The sequence below is a fragment of the Sciurus carolinensis genome, chromosome 14, assembly GCF_902686445.1.
Source record: "Sciurus carolinensis chromosome 14, mSciCar1.2, whole genome shotgun sequence".
Lineage (NCBI taxonomy): Eukaryota > Metazoa > Chordata > Mammalia > Rodentia > Sciuridae > Sciurus > Sciurus carolinensis.
Window position 1 is genome coordinate 54044410 of NC_062226.1, and position 27297 is coordinate 54071706.

The following is a 27297-nucleotide window of genomic DNA, read 5'->3' on the forward strand; positions in this document are numbered from 1 at the left end:
TAGGTTGACTGTATTTCAGTAAAACTTTATTAACAAAAGTAGGCAGCAGGGTAGCAGTTGGCAGGCAGGCAACAGTTTACCCACTGAAGCAAATTAGAAACTGATTAGGGATGGAGATTTATCCTCAGTTGGTTGTAAGTTGACTTGATAGTATCTTAGAAATGTGTTCCTATCTCAGGGTAGTGTAATGGGTTGATTACTTTCTTTTCAGGTATATGGCAATCAATACTTATTTTAAAGAGCTTATTAAAGGAGGTTTTCATACCTGCTTCTATTCATGAAGCCTAGTAAATTTTAAAGTAGGAGGCTGTAGAAGCCATTACATATTTTATTGTTCTAGGCTTTAGAACAATAAATGTCAGCATGTTGACAACCTATGGGGGAAGGAAAGCCCCCTTCAACTTGCATTGTGAGGGAGATGTGCATTTTCCTGTCTCCAGAAGACTGCTTTATGTCACCAGGTTCTAGAGACAGCCTGAAGGAAAGCAAATGAAAAGTCCAGTAAGGGGAAAGTCTAGCCTACTAGTCCATTTCTGAGAAGACTCATCTCAGCAGAAATATGCCCCAGATCAACAGATTGACATTGAATTTGTTACTGAACCTTTACAGGTTAAATTATTCTCAGAAGACTGCTCTGTGCATAAATAGTAACCTCTTTGCATCTTGAGTTTCTATAAAGCAGGAATTATTGGCCCCTAGCTGCCCCAGGGGTGTTTGTTGAGGATCAGGTGGAATAATGAAATAGTTAAAATCCCTCTACTTGTAGTGTTATGTCTCTGCTGCCACAATGAATTTTCAGAGATTTATTACTTCGTGTATATTGGTTGACTATCTGATGTGTGTAAAGCAGTGTAGCAGGTGCTATGGGGGAATATAAAGGGTAGAAAGTTAGTTCCTGCTCCTAAGGAGAGAAAAATCATGGATTTTAAGTTCAAGGTTGTAGAGTGCTGGTTACTCTAAGGATCCTAGAGCAATGGGGAGGAAGAGATTCCTTCTGTCTTGGAATTGGAATTTCATGGAAAAAGTTTTATCAGAAAATATGGAAATTTTCAAAAGTAGAATGCAGGGGAGGATATTCCAAAAAAAAGCATCAGGAGAACTATGTCAAATGAGGAAAGCTCATATCAGTACGCAGGAGACATCAAATAGTCTAATTAGACTGTCTGCTAAGTACTCTTCATGAAGGAGGAAAAGCTGGAAAGGCAGGTTAGAGCTGGATTGCAGAGGGCTTGGAAAGAACTTTAATTGGTAATTTGTGGGGAACTCTAAACATCACCTGGGAGAATGTGTTTGACATCTGGTGGGGTGGTATATAGCATGAGTCGGGAGTGCAGAATGATCCAGTTGGGATCATCTCTTAGGGTTTAGTGCAAAGGTCCAAGCATGTACTTGTAAGAAATGATCTGGATAGTATGGGGGGAAGGGGAAGCAGTACATCTTGGAACTGGAAAGTAAAATTTCAGAATTTATTGGGTTTAGGAAATAAGCAAAAGGCTTTTATCATAATGTGTGACTCTGAGTCCTTGTTAACTGAGATTATAGTGATAACAAGGAACAAGACAGCAAAGTCAGGGGAGAACCATACTAAGCAAAGGAGGCAGTGAACCCATTTGCTTTGCTTGTTTAGAGAGATGTTAACTAGACAACTAGAAAATTTAGTGGGAGGCGGATAGGGCAGGACCAAAATTCACATAAGGCATATAGGGTTGGGATTTGGGAGTCTTGTTCACTGGGAGGTGACAGAGGAAACCTAAAAGCAGAGTATGTGGAGAGAATGATATTTTATAGCACGGCTTATTAGGTAAGTCAGTGACAGAAGTTGCTTTATCTTTATGTAAGACAACTATCACCAAATCAAAAAGGAGAGCCTCACTGTGTGTTTTATTATTTATAAAGTGTCTACAAAGCTTCTGAAGCTTCTGTATTTCAGAAGTAAAGTATTCGGTTTGGACGAACATACCTTATTTTATAAGATTCCTAAGGAAAATTTAAGAAACTCCCATTTATTTCCTCAACACTTCCTGAAAACCTCGAAAACAAAAATGTCATTGATGGGAGAGGCTTACATTCATTCGTCCTTACCTGTTGGGTGCGACATTTCCTCTTCCCTAGATCTCAACCAAGTTGAGATCCGTGTTTTGGGATGGTGTTCAGCATATCCCATGGAAATCAACTTTGTATGTTTTTGTGCATTTTCCCTTCATAGGTTGGGATCCTCAGCAGGCTTGGAAGGGGAATTGAGTGTGGCTCGTACAGTGTGGTTCATGTTGAAGTTGGGGAAGTTTTTACTGTATGAAACAGCAGGACTGAGTGTGCTTTCCCATTTTCTTTCTTCTCTTGACATTATCTGTGTTCAAGCTTTGTAGGCAAAGAAAGCCATGCTGCTTCCTTGATCTTTGGCACGCTGCATTATGAGCTTTGGCAGCATGGTAAAGGCTCCCCTGATTCTCCTGTTCAGAGCAGTCTGGATTCCTCCTGTGGCCTTCCTTCAGGCTCATTCTTCATAGTAAGTTTAACTCATTTCACATGGGGCTCCAGGGCTACTCTGAGGAATTTGCATCTCTAGCTAAGCATTGTGCATTAAATCTAGTGGTACATGCCCATTGTACTCTTTCCCCTAAACCTTGTATGACTGCTTACTCTTTTAAAAAAATCATAATTAGTTTAATGTAAGGGATCCAGTGGTAATTTGTGATGTTGAGTTTTTTTTTTTTTGGAGCTACCATTTTGTTCTTTTGCTTTCTGAAACATGATACACTTTCTTCTATCATATTTCATTTCTCAAAACCCTTTTTCTGCTTTTTTACATATATTTTTCAATCATCCTCTTCTTGGTATTATTAAATGTATGAAGGAAAAAAAAAAAGACTACATTTGATTTGTTCCATTTTTGTGCCTCTGATGAAGTAAATAAAATGGATGTATTGTCTTCCAAAGGGAACTCCTTTCTAGAAAATTGTCATCCTCCAAAAAAATAAAAATCCAGAGGTTTGATGATCTTTACTTGAAAGCAGCCTCTTTCCTCTTGTTAGCAATAAATTCAACCTGATTCTTGATCACTGTGGAAAGCCAGGGAGTGGAGCACACCCCGTGGCTGAGTTCAAGATGACCTGCATTGTTGTAAAGTGCTTTTCATTTAAATGCTGTAGTGTCTGTGCCCACTTCATTTCCATCTCATATTTGTACATATGTGGAGTTGGCTATCCTTAAATTGCTTTCTCATTTGGCTTTTGTCCCAAAACTTCTTTCCTGGCTTTCTTCCTTTTTTTTATAGAATGAGATTTTGGGAGATCTGGGTTTTATGCCCTGGTGCCTGCTCTTCTTTCCTCAGTTTTAAAAAGTCATCTTTTCCAAAACCAAGTCATCATCTATAGAGCTTTTGCCTTTCAAGTTCTCCCCACCCCCTGTTTTCTAGTTCATTCAGGCTGGTAAACTTTAATGCTCTGCAGCATCACTTAAAGGGCTGAGAAGTGAGTGCTTTGGACCACCTATTGGTCTTGTCAATCGTTTGCTGACCCCACCCTTGAATGGGTTAGGTTTCTTTAGATTTTATTCACTTGTGTTCCATAGAAGCTCCTTACTTTTTAGATTCATAGGTCAAGCTACTTGCATGAAAGACATCTCAGAAAGTTGCCATTCTTTTTAATTGTAAAGGACTTAGTTGGTTCCGAGGGACAGATGAGTAAAATATGCTTCTTCTGACTTTCCCCAAGGAAGACTCCGTCAGCTCTTCTTTTTTTAGTTTCCCCAATTACTAATATTATTTCTTTGATGCTTGAAATTTGCTTCCATCTCTCCCAAATTCCTTCCCTCACTCACTGTATTACAGTGCACTTTTGTGGGATGTGGTGGGAAAGAACATTTGCTGCATACTTACTGCATGCTTGGTTATTAGGTGCTTTACATGTGTCATCTATTCAACCTTATTTACCCTGTAATAGTGATTTCCATTTTATAAATACAAGGAAACAGGGCTCTGAGATGATAACTGACCAACTTTACTAGGTATTGCAGCTAGGATTTAAACAGAGGTCTGTCTCCAAAGTGAGAGCTCTTTTAATATGACCTGTCTTTAGGATGGCTGAAGTTGATCCTTGAAGGCAGAACGTTAGCCCATACATGAATAAGCATATTTAAAGGTTTCATTTCATGTCTTTTGTCAGACTTGCCAAAACATATGCCAATAAGTAATTACCTGCTGTGGTCAGTTTCCAGAATACTGAATTGCAAGAGTGATTGCAGCCAATTAAAAATAATCCATTTCTGTAATTTTCTTTCTTAAATATAAAACCTCTCCATGGGACAGGTGAAAATGCTTTTATTTTCATTTTCTTCGGTGCTGAAACCCAGGTACAACTAGAATTGTGGGAAATAAGTTCAACTCTGTCAAATGGTAGGAATTTTTCTAGTAAATACTAGTGTTTATTTGAGAGAATTTGTCTCAGTTCCATCTATCCATTTTTTCAAATACGGAAGAAGACTGTAGTGATAGGCCTTAGTGTTCTTGCTTAAAATAAAAAGAGTGCAGTGAAACCTCTCCCCTTCCCCACTCATCTGATGTGGAAATTAATAAATATTACGTGTAAAGCCCTTTGAGCTCTCTAGAAGAAAGATTCTATGTAATTTTTTCATTATTCATGGTCCATTAGACTCTTCAGGGTGTCACCAGAGAAGAGAGATTTTTACCTTTTATTCTGTATTTTACAGTATAAAAACAAGATATTTTTGTTGTTGTTTGTGGCCGTGAAAATCTCCTGTAATTGTGCCTGCAGAGATTGCTTCTGTCATGGAGCCCAGGGCCTGTTCTTGGGTAGCTCACTCAGGAGGATGGGCTGCCTAGCAGGTGAGAGTAAATCTACACTACACAGCTGCTGGGAGGACAGGGTGCCCTTTCCCACCCTTCCACTCTAAGCCATGGTTCTGTCTATCAACCTGTTGAGTAGCAGAGTCATGTACTGATGATCTTTTCGTTCTCTGTCCTCTTACCCGGATCCTGAGTTCATTGTTCCGGGGTGATCCCAGAGAGGATTGGTGTTTCTCTCAGGCACCTTCCCTGTCCCATGTACTTCTCCTATATGACATGTCTGCCATCCTTATTGTGTTGCTGTTGGGACAACCTTGCCTCACCTGAGGCTTCTTAATGACAACTGTATTTCTGCCCATTCCTTATTAGAAAAATGGGTGAACACTCTTCTGCCTGACCCATTGCTTTCTGATCTGTGAGCAGGACTTTAATTCTTTCACTTTAGATTCTGTACACTTGACCATTGGGTCTTAGCCTGGGGTTCCACAGTAGAGAAAGTTGAACCCTGGAATGTTTTCTAGTAAAATCGTAGACTGGGAAATCGTGAGTTAGCTGCATGCCTGGCCACTGAACTCACCTTCCTATTTTTCAGTTTTTAATTCATTTATTTTGCAGCAGTGGGTGTTGCCTGCACCACCATCTCCACAGTGTTGGGTAATCTGTTTATTTCTTTATCTGTTCTTTCTCACAAGGGCCCTGGCGAGCTTATTGTCCAGTCCATTTCACTTAATGGTCTTCCTGAATTCTTTGTGTTATCTGAGTGGTTTTTCCTCTTGCTGCTTGGCATTGTGTAACCACTGAAATTGGGCTGAAGTTCTATTAGTGCTTCCCTCCAGTTTGGAATGTGACAGTTCTTGTGCCTAACCATGTCCCTGAATCCTCTAAGGGACCTTTTTTCTGGTTATCTCTTTCTCCCTTTCTGTTTCTTTAAAACCAATTTCGTGTATCCTTTCTTTTCTAAGTTCTTCTGATTGTTTCCCTTATCCTCTAAACACTGCTAGACTGAACCCACCAAAACACTCATAGTACTTCAGAACTGATCTGGGCTGGTGGCCAGCTTAACTGAGAAGACTTGAGCTAACATGGAAGTTAGTATGTTTATTTAGGCTGTGACTTTCATAGTGTCTATCAGGCAAAAAGCCTACCTGAATGTTTAACATTTAAAAGTAAAATTAAATTTCAGATGGGACTATGAGTACAAGAAGCATTCCTGGCTCTGGAGGCCCCTTTCTTGGTATTTTTTTTCCCTAAGACATCATTTCTGTATCTTTCCTCCTTTGTCCCTTTGCTTCTACCCATTTTCCACCTTGATTCACCTTTGAATGTCTTGAACTCTAGTAGTTCCCATTTGCAATTTTTCTGTCTTCAAAAATCTAGTGACTAACAGTTTTTATATGTAATCTTAGTGAACAAAGACTGTGTGTGTGTGTGTGTGTGTGTGTGTGTGTGTGTGTGTGTAAGTAGGAAGCCTGCCACATTTCCTCCCTGCCCTGCAGAAATTGTGTTTTCTGGAAGCCCTTTTGACACTGAAGTGAATGCCCACTGGCCCTCCCTTGCTGAATTCTCCTGAGAGGAGAGAGAGAGAGAGGCCTTTATGCTTGTTGTCATATCTTTTGTTTCTGCTGATTATACACAAAGTAAGTTGTAAATAGCTCTCTCAGACACCATGATTCCTTTGAGGTATATACAGGAGTACAGATAGGCACTGAGTTTCAGCTGGCCCTGGGGATTCCACAAGGTCCCTTTGGAGGCCTTTCTCTTCCTGTCATAGCACAACAGTGGAGTGATTTTTATCAGTTTGAGACAGTTTTCATCCCGTAATTAAACCCCTTGCATAATGTTTCAAAATATTAGACTGATTAGTTCAGGGTTTTTCTTTGTTTTTAACTTAAATGTTTTTTTAATTAACCCAAAAGCAAAATATACAAAGATGCAAAAAGAATAAAAAAAGTCTCCAAAGTCTTAACCACTGTGAACATTTTGTGAAGATCACTGTAGTGCTTGGCATTTAAACAGACAGTTACTACTAACATGAAGGAAAGTAGTTAAAATGGACCCCCCCATCAGTTTAAATTTATATTCCAGACAGTGATTATGTACACAATATTTTAAAATCTTAATTTACAATGGAATAATAAGAAATTAGACAATTTATGTCTGCTGTTTCTCTTAGCATTTTTTGATTGCCTTTGGGTTGCTGGCTAACTTCTGAGGTTTCTGAATCAAAGGGCAGAATGAGTTGTACCAAATCACAACTAATTGTGTTATCAGCCTTCAGATCTTTTGTATTTTCTTTGGTAAGTTTTGATGAATTGGGAAAGAGATATGGTTTGCCTTTCCCTTTTTAGAAATTCCCCTGTCTGATAATTGAGGACACTGGTTGTGGTGGAGGCGTTAGGTATCCTTAGACCATAACCTGTTAGCAAACAGTGTCATTTTGGTTTGAATCTCAGTTTCCTAATCTCTAAATTTGGGAGGCCACTTTTCTGGATCCTTATGGATTTTTTTTTTTTTTTTCCTGTTCAGAAATTCTAGGAGTCCAAGTTTGAGAGTATCATCCACTTCCCCACTAGTACTTTTTGTGATTAGGATTGTTGGAACATACTGGTACCTTGCCACTGTTTCCTCCCCATCTTATTCACAGACCTTTTTGTTTTCTTTCAGAAACTGTATTTCTAAGAGTCTGAGGTTGTAATTGAATGTAATTGTAGTTGTTTAACTTTCTTTCCCTCTTGAGAGTGTTTATAAAGTGTATTCAGTGACTGAGGATAAAAAGGAACTAGAGACTTAGTATTTATGACATGGTCAAGTACTATTAAGGTAAGTAGAAATTTGTTTTATGTATGTGAAATAAGGTGTTGTTTACACACAATTTGCAATATATACATTCTGACTATGGAATCTGCTTCATTCAGTTAAGTAGTTACGTTTATCAGGGTTTTATAGGACACTTTTTTGGGGAGTTCATTTTGATGCAGAATATTCTAAGATTGATTTTTTTCTCCCCTTTCCTTTTATTGCCCCCTAGGGAGAGTTATTGATGCAGAACTCATTAGTGCCCCTCCATATGTCAACCAGGGGGTGGAATCAGCAGTATTTCCATGTGTGACACAACACACATTCCAAATGTCTCTACTCTCCTTTATGTCCAATTTCTCCCTCATTTCTCAATTTAGAGGATAAATTCCCTTTTACTTTGCTTACATTGTCTAACATCAAAGAGCAAGTAGCAGGTCTTGATTTCTGTTAACACCTGCTTTGTATCCTGTATCTTTTTGTCATGTCATTCATATGAAACATCTACAAATGCCACTACAATAGATGCCACTAAATGTAATTACATGATTTTAAAAATTAATTTTTATTCTTAATTTTCATTTCTTCTCTTTCTTAAATTCAAATCTGAGCTTTGCAACTTAATAGCCTGTTACTCTGAGGTACTTATGTACTCCAAGCCTCAGTTTTTGCATGTAATATGGAAATGTCATATCTATACAATTATTGAGGGGGAAAGTGGTTCATCTGTGAGGTGCCCATGTGGTGCCTGGCACGTGGGACTCCACTGGTGGAATTTAGGGGTAGAGTGATTATTAACTGCAAAGAAAGATGATATTGTGTCCCTTTTACCTTAAGGACAGAGACAGAATGACAGACTTTAAAGGAAGGAGAGCGTTAACTCTAAAAAGGTTTATAGAGTTGACTGTGAGCCTTTTTTATTAGTGATATTCACTGGTACAAAGTGGAAGTTTTTGAAAATTATTTAAGTTTTAAGAAGTGAACAGATTTGAGTCAAAAAAGGAAGGAAAACATTGAAGGCAGCAGAACTTGGCTGAAAAACTGATCTCTGAACAAAGAAAATTGATCAACAAAGATGATCTTAATTGGAATTAAACAAACCAAACACCAAAGGAGTGCTTTGATAGGGAAGGAAGACAAAGGTGAGATGAGGCTTAATTGATATAGGAGATTCTGGTACATATAGGTCAATATATGATTATCAAGGTTGTATGTATTTGTAAATAATAAGTAGCAATTAGAGAAAAATTTTCATTTTATTTGCAGTGCTGGGGATTGAACTCAAGTCCTTTTACTTGCTAGGCAAGTGCTCTATCCCAGCCCCCTAAGAGATGATTTTAAACAGCAGAATATTGGTTTAGATGAAATCTAAATCTTTTTTCTTGTATTCTGAGGTGAAATAAATGATAGTAGGCAATACTGAAAGATGATACTAATTTTAATATGTAGCATAATCTTAAAAGGGGATCTTCCTGGCTTTAAATAAAGAATTCTAGATTTGGAAGACATCCATGAAATTATAACTTGTTATTTTTATTAGAATATGCTTACAAACCAAGGTTTTTAATCACTTAAAAATATTAAGTATGTTAAGAAGTAATATTGATAGATAAAAGCCTGCCTGTGCTAACTTATAGCTGGAATAGGAAAAGTATATTTAATAGGTATTTTAAGAGTAGAAAGAGACTTTAGGCATCATGGAATGCCTGTTACTTAATTCTCATGTAAGAACCTGGGACACAGAAAAACAGTAAGTCACCAGTGTGTAGAGATTGTTTCAGTCTTTTCCCTTCCTTTTCTTCCTTCTTAAACTTTCTTCTTCCTGTCCATAGATACTTAATAAATGCTTACTTTGTGCTACTTGATATAAATACAAGGGGGAAAAATTTATGTGGATCTTTTCTTCTTGGAATTTACCTTCTTGTAGTTAATAAAGCAGGTTATGTGATATTTGCAATGTATTCGACATACCAAGTGGCAAACAGGTCAGGCCATTAAGTCTGTTTCAGACCTGCAGTTGGGATGACCTTGCTTCCGCCTGGCTTAAGTGTAACTGTTTGCTGTTCTCAGCACCCTCCATACCTAGCATCTAACCCAGCCGTATTCCCCCAGGTTCCACTGGCATGTGCTGGCAGAGTGCTGGGTGCAGACTTCTGCCCAGACCTGGAGGAACCAGACCAGAGGCTGGAAGTCCAGGTTGGAGTCTTACTGTTTTATCAGCTGGGGGTGGTGTGACAGAAACAGTGATCTCGGAAGGCCATACTAGTGTTGTCAGTACTATCAGGACAAGACAACTCTTGAAACAGGTACAAAGAGGGACCAAAGTAGCATATGTGCAGCAGAAGACCCTTTTCAGGATGAATTGTCTAACTAGAGATCATTCATTCATTTATTCATTTAAGAAATATGTTTTGGCTGGGTGTGGTGGGGTACACCTGTAATCCCAGTTACTTGGTATGCTCAGGCAGGAAAACCACAAGTTTAAGGCCAGACTAAGCAACTTGGCAAGACTATGTTTCAAAATGAAAAATAGAAAGGGACTGGGAATGTAGTTCAGTGTAGAATACCACTGGGTTCAATCCCCAGTACCCCACAAACATTCAAAAAATAGATACTTTGGAGTGGAAAAGAACATGGTCTCTGAAGATTAACCACCTAGTTTGACATATTTGCTTTGAGACTTTTGGCAAGAAAGTAAACCTAAGTTAACCTTAGTGTTTTCATCTGTAAAATGGAGATTTAACAGAAAAGGTGCTTATGAGGATTAAATGACTTAACTGATAACCCAGCAGTTAGCACAGGGTCTGGCACCTAACAGCTACTCAATCAGTATTAGCTCTCGTCTTTTAAATCATCATTATCATGTACTAAGGACTCTGCTGGGTGCAGGGACATATAGTAAGTCATCCTTTTGCATTACAGTCTCTCATTTCAGGAGAACAGCAATCATTCCACTGGGTACTTCAGAAGAGAAATAGGGCTGGGTGCAGTGGCAGTGGCCCAGAAGGCTGAGGCAGGAAGGTTGCCAAGTTCAGAGTCAGCCTCAGCAACTTAATGAGACCCTGTCTCAAAATAAAAAGGACTGGGGATGTGGCTCAGTGCTCAGTGGTTAATCACCCATGTTCAATCTCAGGTACCAAAAAAAAAAAAAAAAAAAAAAAAAAAGTAGGACTTAGAGATAAATATTTTCCATTTTCATGGATTAGAAGCTATGTGCAGAGTACATTTTTACTAAAAATGTTGACTTGAATTTTTGTGTGGTCTTGAGGCATTAGAAGTGGTTTAGTATTCTGCAGATTGAAATATAAATATGACATCTTTGCTAGAGGCATGTCTCCACTTCCCTGTATCTTTTAATTTGTAAGGACTGAATGTACCATTGCAAAGATATAGGTTGAGGTTTCAATGTGGATTGCATTCCCTAGCATGAGCCAATCCAGGTTATGTATTTTTTTTTCCAGGGCCTCCATTTGGCATGCTTTTCTAAATTTTCATGCTTATGAGTGAGCATAGTGAGTTCAGTTTTAAAACATTTTTTACTGATTCAGATACCTTACATGAGAAAAGAGAGAATGGCTTTAAAAATTGGCTTTTTCACAATGGGAGTGAGGATAGAGGTATTGGTAGGGGTAGGTTTCAGTGTTTATGGTACTGAAGGGTACACCATCTCTTGCACACCTGCTCTTGGCCTAGGGAAGACCACCTGGGCACTGCTGTGCCCCAAGCTGGTACCGTCTGGGTGGTGTATGGCTGTGGGACAATAGGAAAGCAGGTGTGACACAATGATACTTGATCTTGTGTTTCTTCGTTCTGGAGAACTAACAACTTGGGTATGACATATAAATGCAGAGTGATGGAAAACTCTTTGTGGAGAGTAGTCTGATCCTTGAACTCTTTGGGTAGGATAAATGATGTTCATCAAATACATCTCCTGGAAGGGTCTGTTATGGGTGATTGTTGGATCATCTGTTTTTGAACCTTGAGTTATGGTGCAAAGAGAATGGGTTTAACAGATGTGAAGTAAAACTGAAAAAGACCTATGGAGCATGTTAGTTTGACATAATGAGGGAAAAAAAAAGTACACTTTCAAATTTAAATGAAACTCTGGTTGTTGGTAAACAGATTATATGAGTGACAGTTCAGCATGGACCTTGTAAAGAAGACCAAATTCCTGGACAAAGTAATGAAAGGTATCTATTATTGGATTTCTCATTTTACAACACCATTCTGGTGGATTGAGTGAAAAGGTTGGATCTGTTAAAAGATTGTCAACTACAGTGAATTGTCAAATTAACTGGCACCAACTGCAGCCATTTACTCCTCTTCCCCCTTTTTTCCTTTTCTCTCCTGAATATGGTTTCTATACATTTTAGAAATATCTAGTACATGCATATTATGTCAGTCATAATAAACTTGACAATATAATCTTCACCAGCTAACAATTTCAGAAGTATTTTTTAGCTTCATCTGATTGCATTCTTGCCATGGCCTGTATCCTACCCTTTTTTTTGTGTACTAGGGATTGAACCATTTCTTATTTTTTAGTTCAGCCCTATTCTCCAGGGACTCACTGTAGGACTTGTCAAATTGTTCCCCTTTTCTGAAGGACTCTTGGGCTTTCCTCCAAGGCCAGGCATTGTAACTACCAGTGGGTTTGCTCTTTGACCTCTTGATTCTGAGAGTAACCTCTGTACACCTCAATTTTGGGGAGCAATGGTGTGTGTATATCCTTTCTTACAAATAATTTTCATTTAGACACACATTCTCCTATCTGGTTTAGTATTCTATTTTAGCTGACATAAGTTCTCATGACTGGTTCTCTTGCTCTTCTTTCTTCTTCCTTTTAAACTTTGACAATTTTTCCCTAAAATTTCAGAATTCTTAGCAGCTCTGTAATTTAATAATCCCAAGACCCCTAACACTCTTCCATATATGTATCTTTGGTTTCAAATGACTGTCATCCTTCAAGTCTGTGCCTGGCATGACTTTTACCAGGGAGTCTGCTATTTTTGTGTTAATATGTTTGGTTTAGAAAAATAGCTGGAAATTGGGATTTCAATTCACTCTCTAAATTTGCTTTCCTCAGTGTCTCAAAGTAGGCATTAACTGGGTACTATTTAATTTGAGAGGTTAACTGATATATAGTAGCAAAGAATTGTGCTCTCATAATTCTCTTCTAGGAAATTAGTTTAGACCTCTCGTAATTGCTGTTATTTTATTTTTAATCAGAAAAAAGTTAACTTTCTTAGTTTAGGTATACCTCATTATGCATTAAGTTCTTACGGTTACCTTAGCACAGTTGTTTTCTTGGTTGAGAATTTAAGATGTGAAGTTTGACTTGGTATTTTTCACCACTGAAATGTTTAGAAAATTAGAGTAAATAATGAACCAATATTTCAGTACCAGATTAGACACAATTTACTGTGATGTTTCATAAACCACAGACTTCTTTCTTCTGTGAATGTGTGAAGGATCACTTTTTTTTTTCCAGACATACCGGGGTGCAAGTGTAAATTTCCATAAAATTTAAATGAGGTGCTTCCTGTAATTAATGAACAATTGTGGCTGCTCTCTGGTCTGCATTGTAATTAACCGTGATCAGGCTTGTTTAGTGATGACACTGTTCCTGTAATAATTTGACAAGCTACTGTGAATTTGCCAGGTTATTAAACAACCTGCAGTATTCACTTATGGAATCACAGGGATGAGCTCGGCAGCTACTGGTCTGTCAAATGCAGCATAAAGGTAAACCAGAAGCTACCCCTTGAAGTCTATCGATCACAACAAGCAGATTTAAATTCCTATAATTTCGGAGAACTTAGTTCATTTTGTATGGAGTGTCTTGAAAATTTCTTATTAACATGACAAACCTACAGGGGCAAAGTCGATTATTTTTATGAACTCATGATGAGCCAGCAAATTCTCTATATTGTTGATACCAGTATGGACTAAATACTCTGAGGTTTCCCTTACCACCTTATTAAATAGGTATGATTATTTACTTAGTTTTTAGGAAGCCATTCCCTCCCCAGTATGTCTGCAATATTCCCCCGAATATAAGGTCATTTTCCTCTTTTTCTGTTAGAAACAACAGTTGCTGGGGATGGGGAGCTGGGTGGGGGGAGAAGGGAATGCAAGAGAGGGCAGAAGAATGGGGTATATGATCGAGATGCAAGATAATGCACTTCTGTAAATGTCACTGAAGCCCATTGATTTGTACAATTAATGTGTTAATAATCATAACAATAAATTAATTAATAAGCAACAGATGACCTTGTGCCAGGTGGCCATGTTGCAGGTAGGTAGAAGTAGAGTGATCTAAGTGGACTGGTAGCCTTATGTCCTTGGTCACTAGTGCACTGGTCCCCAACCTCCCCCTTTCAGGTTAAGAACTGTTCAAAACGTTACTGTCTAGTTACTGTGGTGTCTTTCATTCAGATTCTGTTTATTGACTAAACCACAAGGATTCCTGCCCAAAGTACCAGGCGGTCTATGCTTGACTGATTTTGATTTTCTAACATCAGCCCTGGGGTTTATTTGAAAAATGTACATACACTGCAGCTTTAACAAGTCAAGTGACTGCATGTTTTTGACCATGGAGTAGACTATATCTGAAGATCATTAAATTTGGGTTGAGTGGGTGGGTAAAGGAGGTTTGGAGAATAAGTGTAGTAGTTATTGTACCATTGCAGAAAGTGTGTGTGTGTGTGTGTGTGTGTGCATGTGTGCCCGCTCGCGCGTGTGCATGCATGCATGTGTGTGTGACACATGGTTTTTGTCTTTTCATCTTCTCCAAGAGCCAGAAAGTTTCCTGCCGTTCTCTTTCCAGCTATTGACAAATGATTGCCAGATGTGAGATCTTTGCAGTGCTTTTTCCCTCAGCAAACCTGCAGCGAAGGGATATTTGATTCTCCCTTGCCCATTTCATCTCCTTTCCACATCTGCCAGGGACACATAAGCAATACATCCCTACATGAGAGTTTAAAGTTTATTCAGCTCCTTTTCCCCCTCTGATAAAGTGTTTGGAGACAACAGAATGAGGTCCATATGACGCTCTCTCAACTTCACTGTATGAAATTAGTTGTTTATTTTACTTATCTACCTCTCAGTAATTGAACTATTTCATTTTAGTTTCGGCCTGTGGAAAAGTTGATGTAACTTTGGGAGTGCTAAGAGTTTCCTATTGTCTGCTAGCTGCAAGTATGCCACCAGCATAGCGTCCCTTTGAGCCCCTCTATTCTGATAAAAACTGGACTGTTGATTCCATAGGACTTCCTAGTAAAGTAGTTTTAGTACACAACTGTCAAAATATTTAGTATGGAGTGTCTGGTAGAGTTCAGTAGTCATTTAGGATTTGGAAAGCTATCTCTGAGGGGAAAATTTACCTTGTTTGGCTTGATTAGTTTACTCCGTGTGTCCATTGTCAAAGTCGATATGTATGAGGCTCTAGTTTTAATCACAAGTAGCTTATAAAAGAGAAAGTACACTGAGTTTTGGAGGCATGTGAAATCAGCCTGTGTAGGCCACATACATAATCACTAACATGCCCAGAAGTTTTTTGCATCTGCTTAGAATCTGTATTGATACTGATTTTTTTTTTTTCTCATTTCAGTTTGAAAATATTTTCCAAAATGCCCGTGTAGCTCATGTTCATACTATAGGGTGGGCTGACACAGGTGGCCTTTCTGTTTTCCTATTACACTTTTTGGCAAACGAAAAGGCCCCTTATTCCCTGAATAAGATCAGCGTTTTTTTTAAAAAACATTTAAAAAATAATCCATAAAATGTCTGCCACATGTTCTCTAGTTTATGGAAATGTTTTCCAAATTAGAGCCGTAGTATTGAATTCTTTTTGTGAAAGTGCTAGTATGTTTACTGTTTCTGCTACTTTCTTTGCTACCTGTGTTTAAGTGAATTTGTACTTTTATGTGAAGTACAAATGAAGAATTTAATGATTTTCTGAGTTTCTGCAGTGTAAATTATTTTTTGTTGTTTTTATTAAAGCAGATAAGCTGAAGAGCTGTGTTAGAATCAGAACAGGAAAAATGTGAAGTCTGTTTTTCAATATGTTCTTTAAACAAAATTAATGAAACAGTAAGTAACAACACACAAAACCTAATAAGAACAGGAAAAAAACCCCAAGAGTACCTAAAAAGAATAAATCCTACTAAACCTAATGCAGGGGGTGAAACCTTTTACCACGGTTGCCAGGATGTTGTGTTCCTATTGTGAGTTTGTATTGAACAGGATGGAAGATGTTGGTGTTTGAAGACAAAGACAATATTTTTGAACTGTTCAGTCTGAAAACAAGGCAATGAGCATGATGGAGAGGGGGTTAAGTTGAAACAGCGCCACTCCCCAAAAACAAAATTATCAAAAGCAAAAAGGTCTGGAAAAGTTTACATTGTCATTGTTCTTTGCATTTCCCTAGGACTGCTGCCACCCTAGGCACTCAGTGGATGCCAGTGGTTGGGAAGGTGGAGGCAAGGTACTCTTTCATAAAACAAGGTTAGAAACTCCTGTGCAGGAGCCCTGTGCCTCCGAGTTTAGCTCACGTCACAGAATTTGCCCTCGCTAATGCATTCACTGGTTTCTCACGCCTTCCTGCCTTTTCCTCTCCATGGTTACCCTGGGAGGCAGAGAGGTGCTAAGCAATGGAGGTGTCATCCGGCCTGCGCACCTAGGGAATGTCCTTCAGAGGACGACTTGTCACCAGCCGTCAAAGAAGAGAGTGGCTTTGTGGTCTCTGAACATCTGGCAGCGCTGCACAGGAAGCTGAGGGGGTGTCATTAATTGTGATGAAATAATTTAAACCATCAGGAATAAATGAGGCTGTTAAGCTAAGTTCAGATTCCATTTGCCATGCACATGTGTCTAGCAGCCTGTGTGCAGTTAAAAAAAAATTGAATTATATTAGCTCATGAGTAGAAGTGAAACAGATACTGTAAATGAAACAAGTTGCTGTGCGGCGATGACATCGTGTTGAACCACTTCACAGAGTTACAGTTGTAGGATCAATATATTGAAAGTGGTATGTTATATAATGAATTTGTATATAAAAGCATCTTATGGTGCTGAGGAATATAGTAAGGACCAGTGGTTTACGGGCACACAGTGAGACTGGGAGGGTGAATGGGTAGAAAAAAAGCAAACCACCAGGTGAAGGTGGGTGAGCTGTGGGCTCTTTGACTGAATTTTGATGTGCAGTATACCTTCCTGTAGAGTCTGGGTGTGAGTACATCAGGTGCCCTTGCTTTGCATGCATAGTGCAGGTTGAAGGGCATTTCTCTACCATAACCAATGGTGGATGCCTCTTGGGGAGCTTCGGACACTGGGCACATCCATATTTTTTTTCCCGCAATTAAAAAAACCATTATTTTAGGTGATGGATTACTCCTCAAGCAAATGAACATATTTTTAAGACTTTTCACAATCAGCAAACACTGATTTCAAATGTAATTTTCAAGCAGTATGGAAGGAGGCAACCTTAGGTTCTCAGAAAGGAAAGACTGTTGGGTTTGGAATGTCGGAGAAACTCTTGAGGTTTGGTGCACTAAATTGAGCAATGGTGTGTTCCAAAATACATTTCTAAAATAAAAGTCATTCCTTTACACATAAGTAAAGTTTTCAACATTGAAGTTCTATTTAAAAATACACGTGGAAATTTGAAAAGTAAGATGAGACTACTTAGGTACAGAAAGTGTTTTTGAAAAAAATCACTGGAGAGGTTATCCCCCTGTCAGAAGGAGATGAAGGTGGTGGTCTGGAGCTCTGGAGACTCTGGACAAAGAGAGCCCTTTTACTGTAAGGATTTTATCTCCATTTTTCTCCCTGTTCCCTTGATTACCTCATTGCCTTTCTCTTCTCCTAGTTGAGTATTATCTCCCCTTTTTTATGTTCTCTTTTCCTTTCCTGTATTCTCACTTTAAATTTTTATCCTTTTGTTTCTCTTAAATACTTGTTCTCATGCTTCATCCTCCTTAGAAATGATCTGCTGTTCTGTTTTTATTAGTAGTTGTAGTTTTCTTGCTACTAGTGAAAAGATTAATAAAGACCCATGATTAATTTGTCAAATTAATAAAATTTAAGTTGTACTTTTACATAGAGTCGGGTGACCATTGGTAGACTTAAAAAAATAATGTGAATGAACCTTGATGAATTAAAAAAAAAAAAAGAGGAATTCAGAATACTCATTGAGTTATCCCTTTCCCTAGAGCCCTGAATGAAAGTATTATTAGTGAAAGTCTGCCAGAACCTTGTGGCTCTGGGTTGCCATCTCCCTTCTTACTTTTAGCATAGGGAGAAGACATTCAAATGGAAACACTTGGTTTTCCCGACTTCATGGTTTTCCCGACTTCATCATTGAAATTCAATAGAGTAACCAGAAATTAGCATACTGCTTCTGTGCATTTCTGGATTTTTTTTTTTTTTTTGGGGGGTGCTGGGGATCGAACCCAGGGCCTTGTGCTTACAAGGCAAGCACTCTACCAACTGAGCTATCTCCCCAGCCCTGGATTTTGTTTTTATGAATGAAATAGTAAAGGAAGACTTGAGTTCGTCATTGCTTCTGGTTCCTTTTGGAAGGATTGAAGGAGGTTGTGTATGTGTATTAGGTCCTCTGCCTTGCACACAGCTAAGAGTGAATGCATGGTTATCGCTGCGTAAATATTTGTACTACCTTGTGGTGGTCAAGCAGATAGAAATTTGAAAATTTCTTCCCTAAGATATTTCTTGACAATTTAAATATTATTCACCTGGAAATAGTTATATATTTTTCTTCTAGAAAAAGGAATTCAAGGTCAACAGAAAAATTTAAACAAGAAAAACTGTTTTTTCCTCTGTATTTTGTAGTACATTTCTTTCTCAAATAAGAAAATGATAGTACACTTAACTGTTGCTTGATGTTTTCTTTTGGAAGCGTGTTAATACATAAAGAAAAAATGTTTCTTGAACATAAATTTCCTTTTGCTTCTTTTTTAAAATTTTGGTGGTTTGTGAAATAAGTGCCTCTGCATATTTCCAACAACTTTTTAGTTTTTCTACTGCTCTTGTTAACACTTAACTCTCTACTTAAGTGGCTTTAAATTTGTGGATTTTTCTATCATGTGTTGTATACTTCAAGTACATTTTGGGTTGAATAACTTTGGTTGAGTGGCCTCAGAACCTGACTACTACATCCTGCTTGTGTCAGTGTTTCCATGAGAGAATGTGGTCTAGATCCCAGGTGAACAACCTAAGCTGTTCGTGTTGGGAACTGCCAGTGTTAATACAAGATATTGAATAAGATGATTACATTTACTTTATGTATGGTCTTAAGCTGCAGCCATAGCAGTTTTATATAAGGAAGAAAAGAAATAAAACCAGAGGAAGGATTTTAATTCTTGGCTTGAATAGAGAGAATTATGTGTTTGTGTGTGGGTGTGTACATGTGCGTGAGTTTGTATATACATACATATAAATTTTATTATCTATTCCATATTTTTTATGTTCATCAGAAAAACTTGTGATGTTCTGTTGCAATACTTTGGAGTTAGTCATAGTGGATGCTTCACATTTAGAACACACAGTCCCTCTATTTGACTTGCAAAAGGAAGAAGAAATCTTTTGTTTGGGTAGGTAAAGGAATCTTAGTTTGTGTGTTATTCTTTAGGATTCATTGTTTTTCTATTTTTTTTTTAATAAGTGAAAATTACCTAAATTTTGTAACTGAGTATTTTGCTTTCACAAATTTGAAAACTCAGGTCCCCAAATTTTAAGACTTAGGCAAAATTAAATATTAAAACCTTCATTTTGATGTGTCAGAGACTTTAATAATACTGTTTGCTTGTTTGTATTCCTTGTCAAAGAGAACTGCTTAACTGCATTCATCCTAGGTGTATTAGGACGTTGGGAATGAACGTCCTAATAATGTTGGGAATGCCTGTGTCTACCTTTCCTCCAAAACCTGGTGAAGGGTGGGAAATACACGAAGCTTCATTTTCAGACATTGTAGCGGTGATCTTAGCAGGTTCTCCTCCCTGCCACTGCTCCCCCCAGTGTAGTAGATCTTCTTGCATGATGTATGAAATGTGCTAACTTGATGCTAAGAAGTAGAAATTTTGGGTCTGGCTTTTATTTTATTTTTTCCTTCTATCTTTCTGGTGTCAGTATGGCAGGCAGGTGTTGTTCAAAAGCTAACTCTGGAACATTAAGTGGTAGAAATAGTCCCATCTTAATAATCTCTGTTTCAAAAGAAAAGTGCCATTACAGACATTTGAAGAATGGAATTGCCCAAGAACATAGTAGTGTTACTCTTTAATGTTCAGTGAGTGCCAGTGGAATTTCTCGGAGCACAGGAACAAACCAAGTCCCCTTGAAATCATTGTTATTATAAAAACTGTCTTTAAGTGCCTTTTTGGGTATGGTACTGTGTTTGCATCCTATAAAAAGTGAGCTGAACAGATAGGGTCTCTGCCCTCTAGGAGTTTATAATCAAAAACAGATAATATAGCTGACATCTGTTATTGTATAAAGGTCTTATAAATAAACATTGATCACATATGTAAATAAAAGTTTTATATCAAAGACAAGAAAACCCCCCTTTTTTTTTGCTTGCCTGATTAAATAAGTAAACAGACAACTTCATCCCAACACTGAAACTATCTGTGTGAGTTGTAAAAGGATTAAACTAAAATAATCCTGACACCAGAATACTCTATTACATTGTTATTTTTTAAGGTTTTTAAAAGAGTGCTGGCATTACTATGATTCACTGATAGCATATTTTAAATGATTCTGAATTCGGAGATATTGTTCTATCTTTCTGGTTAAGAAATTAGGAATTTTCCTCCATCTCTGGAATTTCCCCAGTTTTAACTGCTGACTGAAGTGCACTCATCCTGGAGGGTAGTTTAAAAATTTTATCCAAACCCCTAACGTTAGTAAAAATCATAATTTTTTAGTTAGCTGCCTTTTCCCTTCCCCTAAGTCAGTAGAAACTGCATTAAAACAAATTCAGGGATTTAAAATTGATGCTGTAATATGAGATGAATTTATATATCCAAAGACTCTGAATGGAGTATTGGTATGAAGAGGTAGATCCAGAACTCTGGAATGAATAGTTCTGGTTGCAAGTTTGAACAAAGCCATATACTACCTGATATTAAACATATAAATGTTGGCAGGGGGAAACAGGCATTGAGTTTGATAAAATATTTTCTTTCTGTGTGCTTTGACTTTAAGATATTTTAATAGTCATTTAATTTTTGAGTTGTGGGGGAACCCCAAACTAGCAACATTGGGAAGACAAAACATGAACCCAGCTCAGAAGTTCAAGACATTAAAAAAAATGACTATCTCTACCCAGTGTAGGTGTCTGTCTGTGTAAATTAAAGCATGTGGGTGCATAAATTAATTAGAAGAACAGTCGATGATATAAATCAAACTTATTTGGTGCACTGATGAAATGAGCATTGTTTATAAGATTATCTTGTTATTTAATCTCTTCTGTGTAAACCTGGCTGGTTGGCATTATGAAGTAATAATACAATTAATGTGATGATGGTATACTTTTTCTTGGTACAGGTCTGATCCTGCAGACCTTTCTTGACGGGGATTTGTGTATACACAAGAGCATAAGAACTGGAAATTTTAATTAGCAAGAATCTGCCCCCCACTATTGTGTGTGTTTGGGTGGACTTTTTTGTGTGTGTGTATCTCAGAATATTCCCTCAGATTTCTATTCTTTTTGAACCAGTCATATGCTGATCCCAGAAGAATGAATTGCCTTTAGAAACTATTTTCTAAAACTGTGCAAAGTTCATTATAAGAGCTACCTGCTGTTTTCTGTCTGTACTGTGCTATGCTATTGGGTCTCCAATAAAAAGAAAGTTTTACTTATAAATGAAACCATTAGGAATTTCTTGAATAAACAAAAGATTTTTTTTTTTACATACAAGGGAATTTTGTTTATAACTGTTAGTCATGTAAGCCCATGTCTAACACATGCAAGAACTATTTCTTATCTTTTGTATGAAATTGAATGTACTCCTGTCAGCTAGAGAAGCAGAAAACAGAAACCACACACACACACACAAAAGCAAGCAGGGATCCTAATGCAGAAGAAAATTGTTACTGTCATTATTTAGTATATGATTCAGACTTAATTTTATTTTGGTGGAGATTGAACCCTGAGGTGCTTTACTGTTGAGCCACATTCCAAGCCTTTAAAATTTTTTTTAAATTTCAAGACAGGGTCTTGCTAGGTTGCTGAGGCTGGCCTCAAATTTGGGATCCTCCTGCTCCGTTTCCTAAACCTCGGGGATTACAGGCGTGTACCATCACACCTGACTGATTCAGACTTTTGCTTTGTGTTTTAATTCTGTTTCCCATCTCAATCCCCTTAGCTGACTCCATGAAATTTGTTTCTTTATGTCCCCAAATGGAAATTTTGCTTGTGGGAAATGAAAGATGTACCTTTTATTGACATTGTTCTCAAATTGCTTAACTATTCTATGACATTCTTTTTAAATAGAATTTGACAGTGGTATCTGATGGTTTAACTAATAAATTGCAGAGAAAAAATGTTACAGATAATTTTGTAAAGTGTTTCTGAATGGAGCCTGATGATTGGGGTTTGTTGTTTTCCCTACTTAATCTCACAGAATGGATTTCGAACAGTGTCCTTTTAGGATTACGTGTACGGCAATTCTGAACATAGTATGATAAAATCTTGTGATTTCATTTTTTCATTTAGGATTTTCTTTTTTGGTCAAAATTGATGTTAAACATTTTTAATTTAGCAAATTAAATATTTGGATGTATTATTTTAAAGTTTCTGGTTTCATCTTCATAGGAGTGCAACATATCTCACTGTTTGAACAGTGATATCTATAATGCCATAGTAACATCCTTGGCTGTTAGCAGAGTGTGTATTATTTTTGTGGTTTTGTGAATCAGTAACCACTAAAAGATTCCAGACCAATCACCCATGAATGATTTGTTCATTTTGCTTAATGAGAGAAACTGTGGCATAAGACAGCCTCACAGTGCGTGTTCAAATACATTTTCACTATTACACTTGGCTCTGTTCTGGATTATGCAACTTGAATTTTCAGTATTTGTTGAGCTATGCAGATATATTTGATGGAGTTTGAGTCTGTTTCCTGGAAACCTTTCAGGACAGTACTTGTCAAACAAATATTAAAATCAGGGTATCTACTCTGGAGCCCAGGCATATGGTGAAATGGGATGCCTTCTGGGTTGAAGAAGTGACTAACACTGGGCTAACTCCTTTCTTGTACTTACTGACCAGAGCCTGCTTCTTGGATCTGATGTGAAACAAGTTTCAAAGAACTGTGAGGAAACTGGATGAAGCTAATGTCCTGTCCTTAGCTGGAAGTGATACATATGACCATAGTCAGTGAGAAACTCTGGTCAATTAGATTCCCTGGTAGTAAAGTTAAGACCGATTTGGGGTTAAGGCTACACATAGCACCCTTCAGATTTTTCTGATGAGTGTGACTTCTCCATAGAGTTCCTTCCTGTTCTGGAAGTGAAAGATCTAGCCTTTCAGTGTTTTCCTGGCTCCTTTGTTTTCATTTTGTATTCTTTTCCTTTTTACTGTGAATTATTTCACTTCTCCTGTCTTCCTCCATTTTGGTACAATCAGGTATTATTATATCCATTCTTTTCAAAATGTTTTTTGGAGCTGACTCAACCTGGGTCCTCCTGCAGGCAGATCAAGATAGCGAAGTACCATGAAAGTACTTTGTTTAGGGAAGATCTCAGAGTAGGAATGAAGGACCAGGAAAACCAATACAAAGGTGACTCATGGAGGTGTTCAGTACTACTGCTGATGGGTGTGGTTCTCACTGGGGCCTTCCCAGATGCTTGGTGAATGTCTCCCAGAGCATGAACGTGTTCACCCATTGGCTCTCATTCTCTGCTGATCAGTGTGGTCCTCTGAGCTCTAACTACCCACAGTTTTTTTTGTACATGGGCATCTTCTTTTATATTGTCATGTGGCACAAGGCACCCAAGGCAGGCTTAGGGTAAGGTGCTAGTTAGCTATAAATGGGAGAATCTGGTTAATGTGGTTAGAACAGGAAGTGAGATAAAATTTTAGTAGTGCTTAGGGACCTATGTATTGCTTTTGTTTTTTTCTGAAAGCATAGAGAGCTCTGGAATGTTTGCTCTTGAGTTCCTCATTTGATGTAGTATACTTCTCAGGTGAGCTCAGCTATGCCTGTAATTACCATTTTGTTATTGGAAAGGGCTATTTGCATTTTCATCAATAATTTTAGTATACTTCTGGGAACATTGGTCATTCACCCTTAGGACGAGTGAACTGGAGGAGGGAAGAGATTGCCCTCACATCAACTCAAGTCTTGCTTCATTCACAGTGAAACATAAAAACATTTATAGGGCCTTGTGCCAATGGTCTTTGATTTTGGAATGGGGGAAGGTGTTAACTGTTCAGCTATTCTTAAAAACAATTGTTTAGCAAGATTCTGCTATAGTGTGAGTCAGGTCTTTCAGAACTTTAAAAGTGGACCCAAATCTTCACTGTAGTTTTCCACATGGCCCCATGAGTCCCAATAGGTATAGTTAATGTTCCTATTGAACCATGACATATGATAGATTAGTGAAGATTTAGAGAAGAGTGTAAGGAGAAACTAAAAAGTAGTCCCCAGTGGGACTGAAACATTATGCATGTTTTCAGTACTTACTTGACAGAAGAATCCATTTCAGAAAGCAACTTCTAAAAGAAGCAGTGAAGTTAGGCAATTATTATATGTGCTCTTTTCATCATAGTTGCATATTTTAATTGGAATCATGGTCCAGGAATTATAAAGTTAACTGTTATCATGGATCATGTAGAGAACAACATCAGAATTCCTACCATCCTCTCTAAGCTGCGGTCTTTTAACTTCTAAGAATAACTTAAAAATATAATTTTTTAAAGTTAAAAGATAGGAAAGTGAAACAACAGAGAGGCAAGTTTTAGTATGAATTCAAAGCTGTTACAACAACCTAAATCAATTGGGAGTTGTTACCCAGAGAGACAGTCTTCTGATTTTCTCTTTTGCTCCAATTCAAAATATATGTGGAACTGCTTTAATAAAGAGAAATTCAGTTTACGTTCCTAGAACTTTTCTCTTGGTCTGAGGAAGTTGGACAGTTGGATGATTTGAGGTTAAGATACCTTAGCACCTTCAGGGTAAAATGCAGCCTTAATTGTGTGATAGACTATACCATCTAGAGGATAAGGAGTTTTAGATTATAAGGAAAATGACTCCCTTTGTGGGTTCTTCAGGAACAATTTTCTATCTTGTGGTTGGTCACTTTCAATGTATGGCAATTGCTTTCCATTATAATCCCAAGATCCAATCAATATGTACAATATTATGCAACTTATAGTTACATTATAACCAAAATATGTCAAATGTGGTTTCTGAGTGGCTGATTTACTGTAAGTCTTCCTCAGTCCCCAAAGTGGGTATTATGACTAATTGGAACTCCCATAGACAGGCATTTTTCTTCATGTGAAAATTGTGTGCGTGTTGGAGGAGGGTCTGTAGTGATAGGAGGAGCAGTAACCCACTATGTCAATGTCCTCACATACAGATTGATCCATTGTCATCTCCTTTGCATCTACATGGATTGTTGTGAATTATTTGCTCACCCTGGGAGAGACGTGCTCTGAATTCTAATAATTTAAAATCTCTGAATCTATTAAAACCATATTTGTAGCTCTAAAAAATTGATATTCACTGGGCAGTTTGCCCAACAAGTGAAAGTCAAAGAGATTACACACTTATCCTAAGTCACAGCAACCACCCTGCCAATTCTTCCTTTGAAAGAATACAGCAGACCCAAATTATACATCTATGGGTAAGAGGAGACAAGAAAAGAACTCAGTATATCAAAATCAGAAAGTAAATTCCACAATAATGGTTACAATAATGTTTCAAGATGTGATTTCAGCAAAGGCCCAGTCATTGAACTGATCACAGTTTAGGGGGCTTTAAAGTGTTTTAAAGCATATTCTAAAGTAGTTAAATATGTTTACCCCTCTCACTTTGGAATCAGCGTATTCACTCATGGACCAGTAGACCCCAAGATCACACAGGGCTAGGACAGTCACCTCATTGTTTGATTGAGAAAACAAGACAAACTGTGATTACCACCTGGTCTTCTGATTTCTCATCCACAGGTCTTTTCATAAGGTATTAAACTAACATATTGGACCTGTATGGTATGCCAGGAACTGCCAGATGTGATGTGTGAGAATAACAGTATTAATGAGGGAGAAGTAGTACATGCAGGCAGTGGTAAGCAACTTGCTGGAGTTGTACTCTGATTTTCTCCAGGGACAGGGTTTATCTTTAGTGTCTCAGCACCAACCATTGTGCTGGTACTTATAGGAAGGTACCTGATAATTGCTTGATGAATGAATGAATGTGATAAATACTCATAATTGTACTAGCGAGTCACAGAGGCCAGGCACCCCAAATAAGAATTTATCAAGAGGATAAAATCTTAGTTCAATGTTTGCATAGATGGGGGTTTTCTATGATGAATATAGTGGAAAATAAGCAAGCACAAATAAAAGCTGCTCTCCTTGAGGGCATGTGTCAGGTTGTTCATCTTTGCATGGTCTGCTATCAAGAATGGTGACCTGCCAGCAGTGGGTTCCCTGTCTATAAACTTGAAGCACACCTTTCTTTGGCTGTTTCATTACTATATATATTCAGAATCTGAATATTTTTATTTCAAAATATTTCTTATTTGATTATAGCTAAATAATATATGCTAAAAAGAAAATGTTTTAGAAAGACTTTGTCATTTATTGTAATTGTCAATAAGAAGCTGATAATAAGTTTTCTCTTTCTGATAATTGGGAATTAACTTTCTTTATTGGGCTGTCATGGGTGACTATATCAAATGGCTACATTTAGCATGAAGAAGACAGTCCCACTGGTAATTTTCAGTTAACCACAGTGTTGATTATCTTGTCCAGTAACAATACTTCAGTTGTTGGTTCTACCCATCTCGGTTGAATAGAGCATGGAATCAACAAGAGCCTGATTGTGGATTTTATTCTTGTATGGGCCCGTTAGGTTTGCAAAGGGAAAAACCCCTTGAATAAACATAGACAGCACTCCAAATGTTGGCTAGCTGTTAAATAAATGGATGCTATTATTACAGAGGAGGACTTGGCTGAAGAAGGTAGATCATCACATCTCATTACCATTCCTGGATAAACAACCAAAGTATGTATTCTAGCGATAGTAGTTTCACAGCATTAATGCTCATGCACTGTGTGTGCACGAGGTGTATGGGGGGGTTGTGGGGGAGGGTAACTCTCGAATTAGTATTTAGTTTTATGATGGAAATAGGAAACCTACAGTGATCCTCATTGACTTGAAAAATTTTTTTTTTCATAGTGAAACATCACCCTAGTACTAGTTCATAAATATTTGAGCTTATATATGTGAATTTCATAACTGTAAACTCAAACAGAAAAAGAAATATGGAAAGAAAAAAAGAAACAGATCAATGGTCCAGTTAAATAATGCTGATTACATGTAAGTGAAACAGATACCACTTCCTCAAAACTTGAGAAATTTTTAAAAGGATATATTACCTCAAAAATACCTGTGAATCCTGCTTTTAATAGATGAGGGAGATTTTATTTTGTAATGATAGCAAAA

The 27297-nt window shown here is 37.6% G+C and overlaps 1 protein-coding gene and 1 non-coding gene across 10 annotated transcripts in view; one reads left to right on the plus strand and one right to left on the minus strand.

The window, feature by feature from the left end:
* The window catches only part of Bnc2 (basonuclin 2), a 403502-nt gene that overhangs the window by 157035 nt on the left and 219170 nt on the right, over positions 1-27297 (plus strand). For 7 of the 9 annotated variants that reach the window (XM_047523680.1, XM_047523685.1, XM_047523679.1 and 4 more), the window contains exon 4: positions 9713-9796. The exons of the other annotated variants lie outside the window; for them this stretch is intronic. In XM_047523680.1, coding sequence (XP_047379636.1) covers positions 9713-9796 — 84 coding nt within the window. The remainder of the gene's footprint in view (positions 1-9712; positions 9797-27297) is intronic. 9 annotated transcript variants of the gene reach the window in all.
* Trnat-ugu (transfer RNA threonine (anticodon UGU)) lies at positions 18033-18106 on the minus strand. Its single transcript has one exon. It is a non-coding gene; the product is annotated as a tRNA-Thr (tRNA).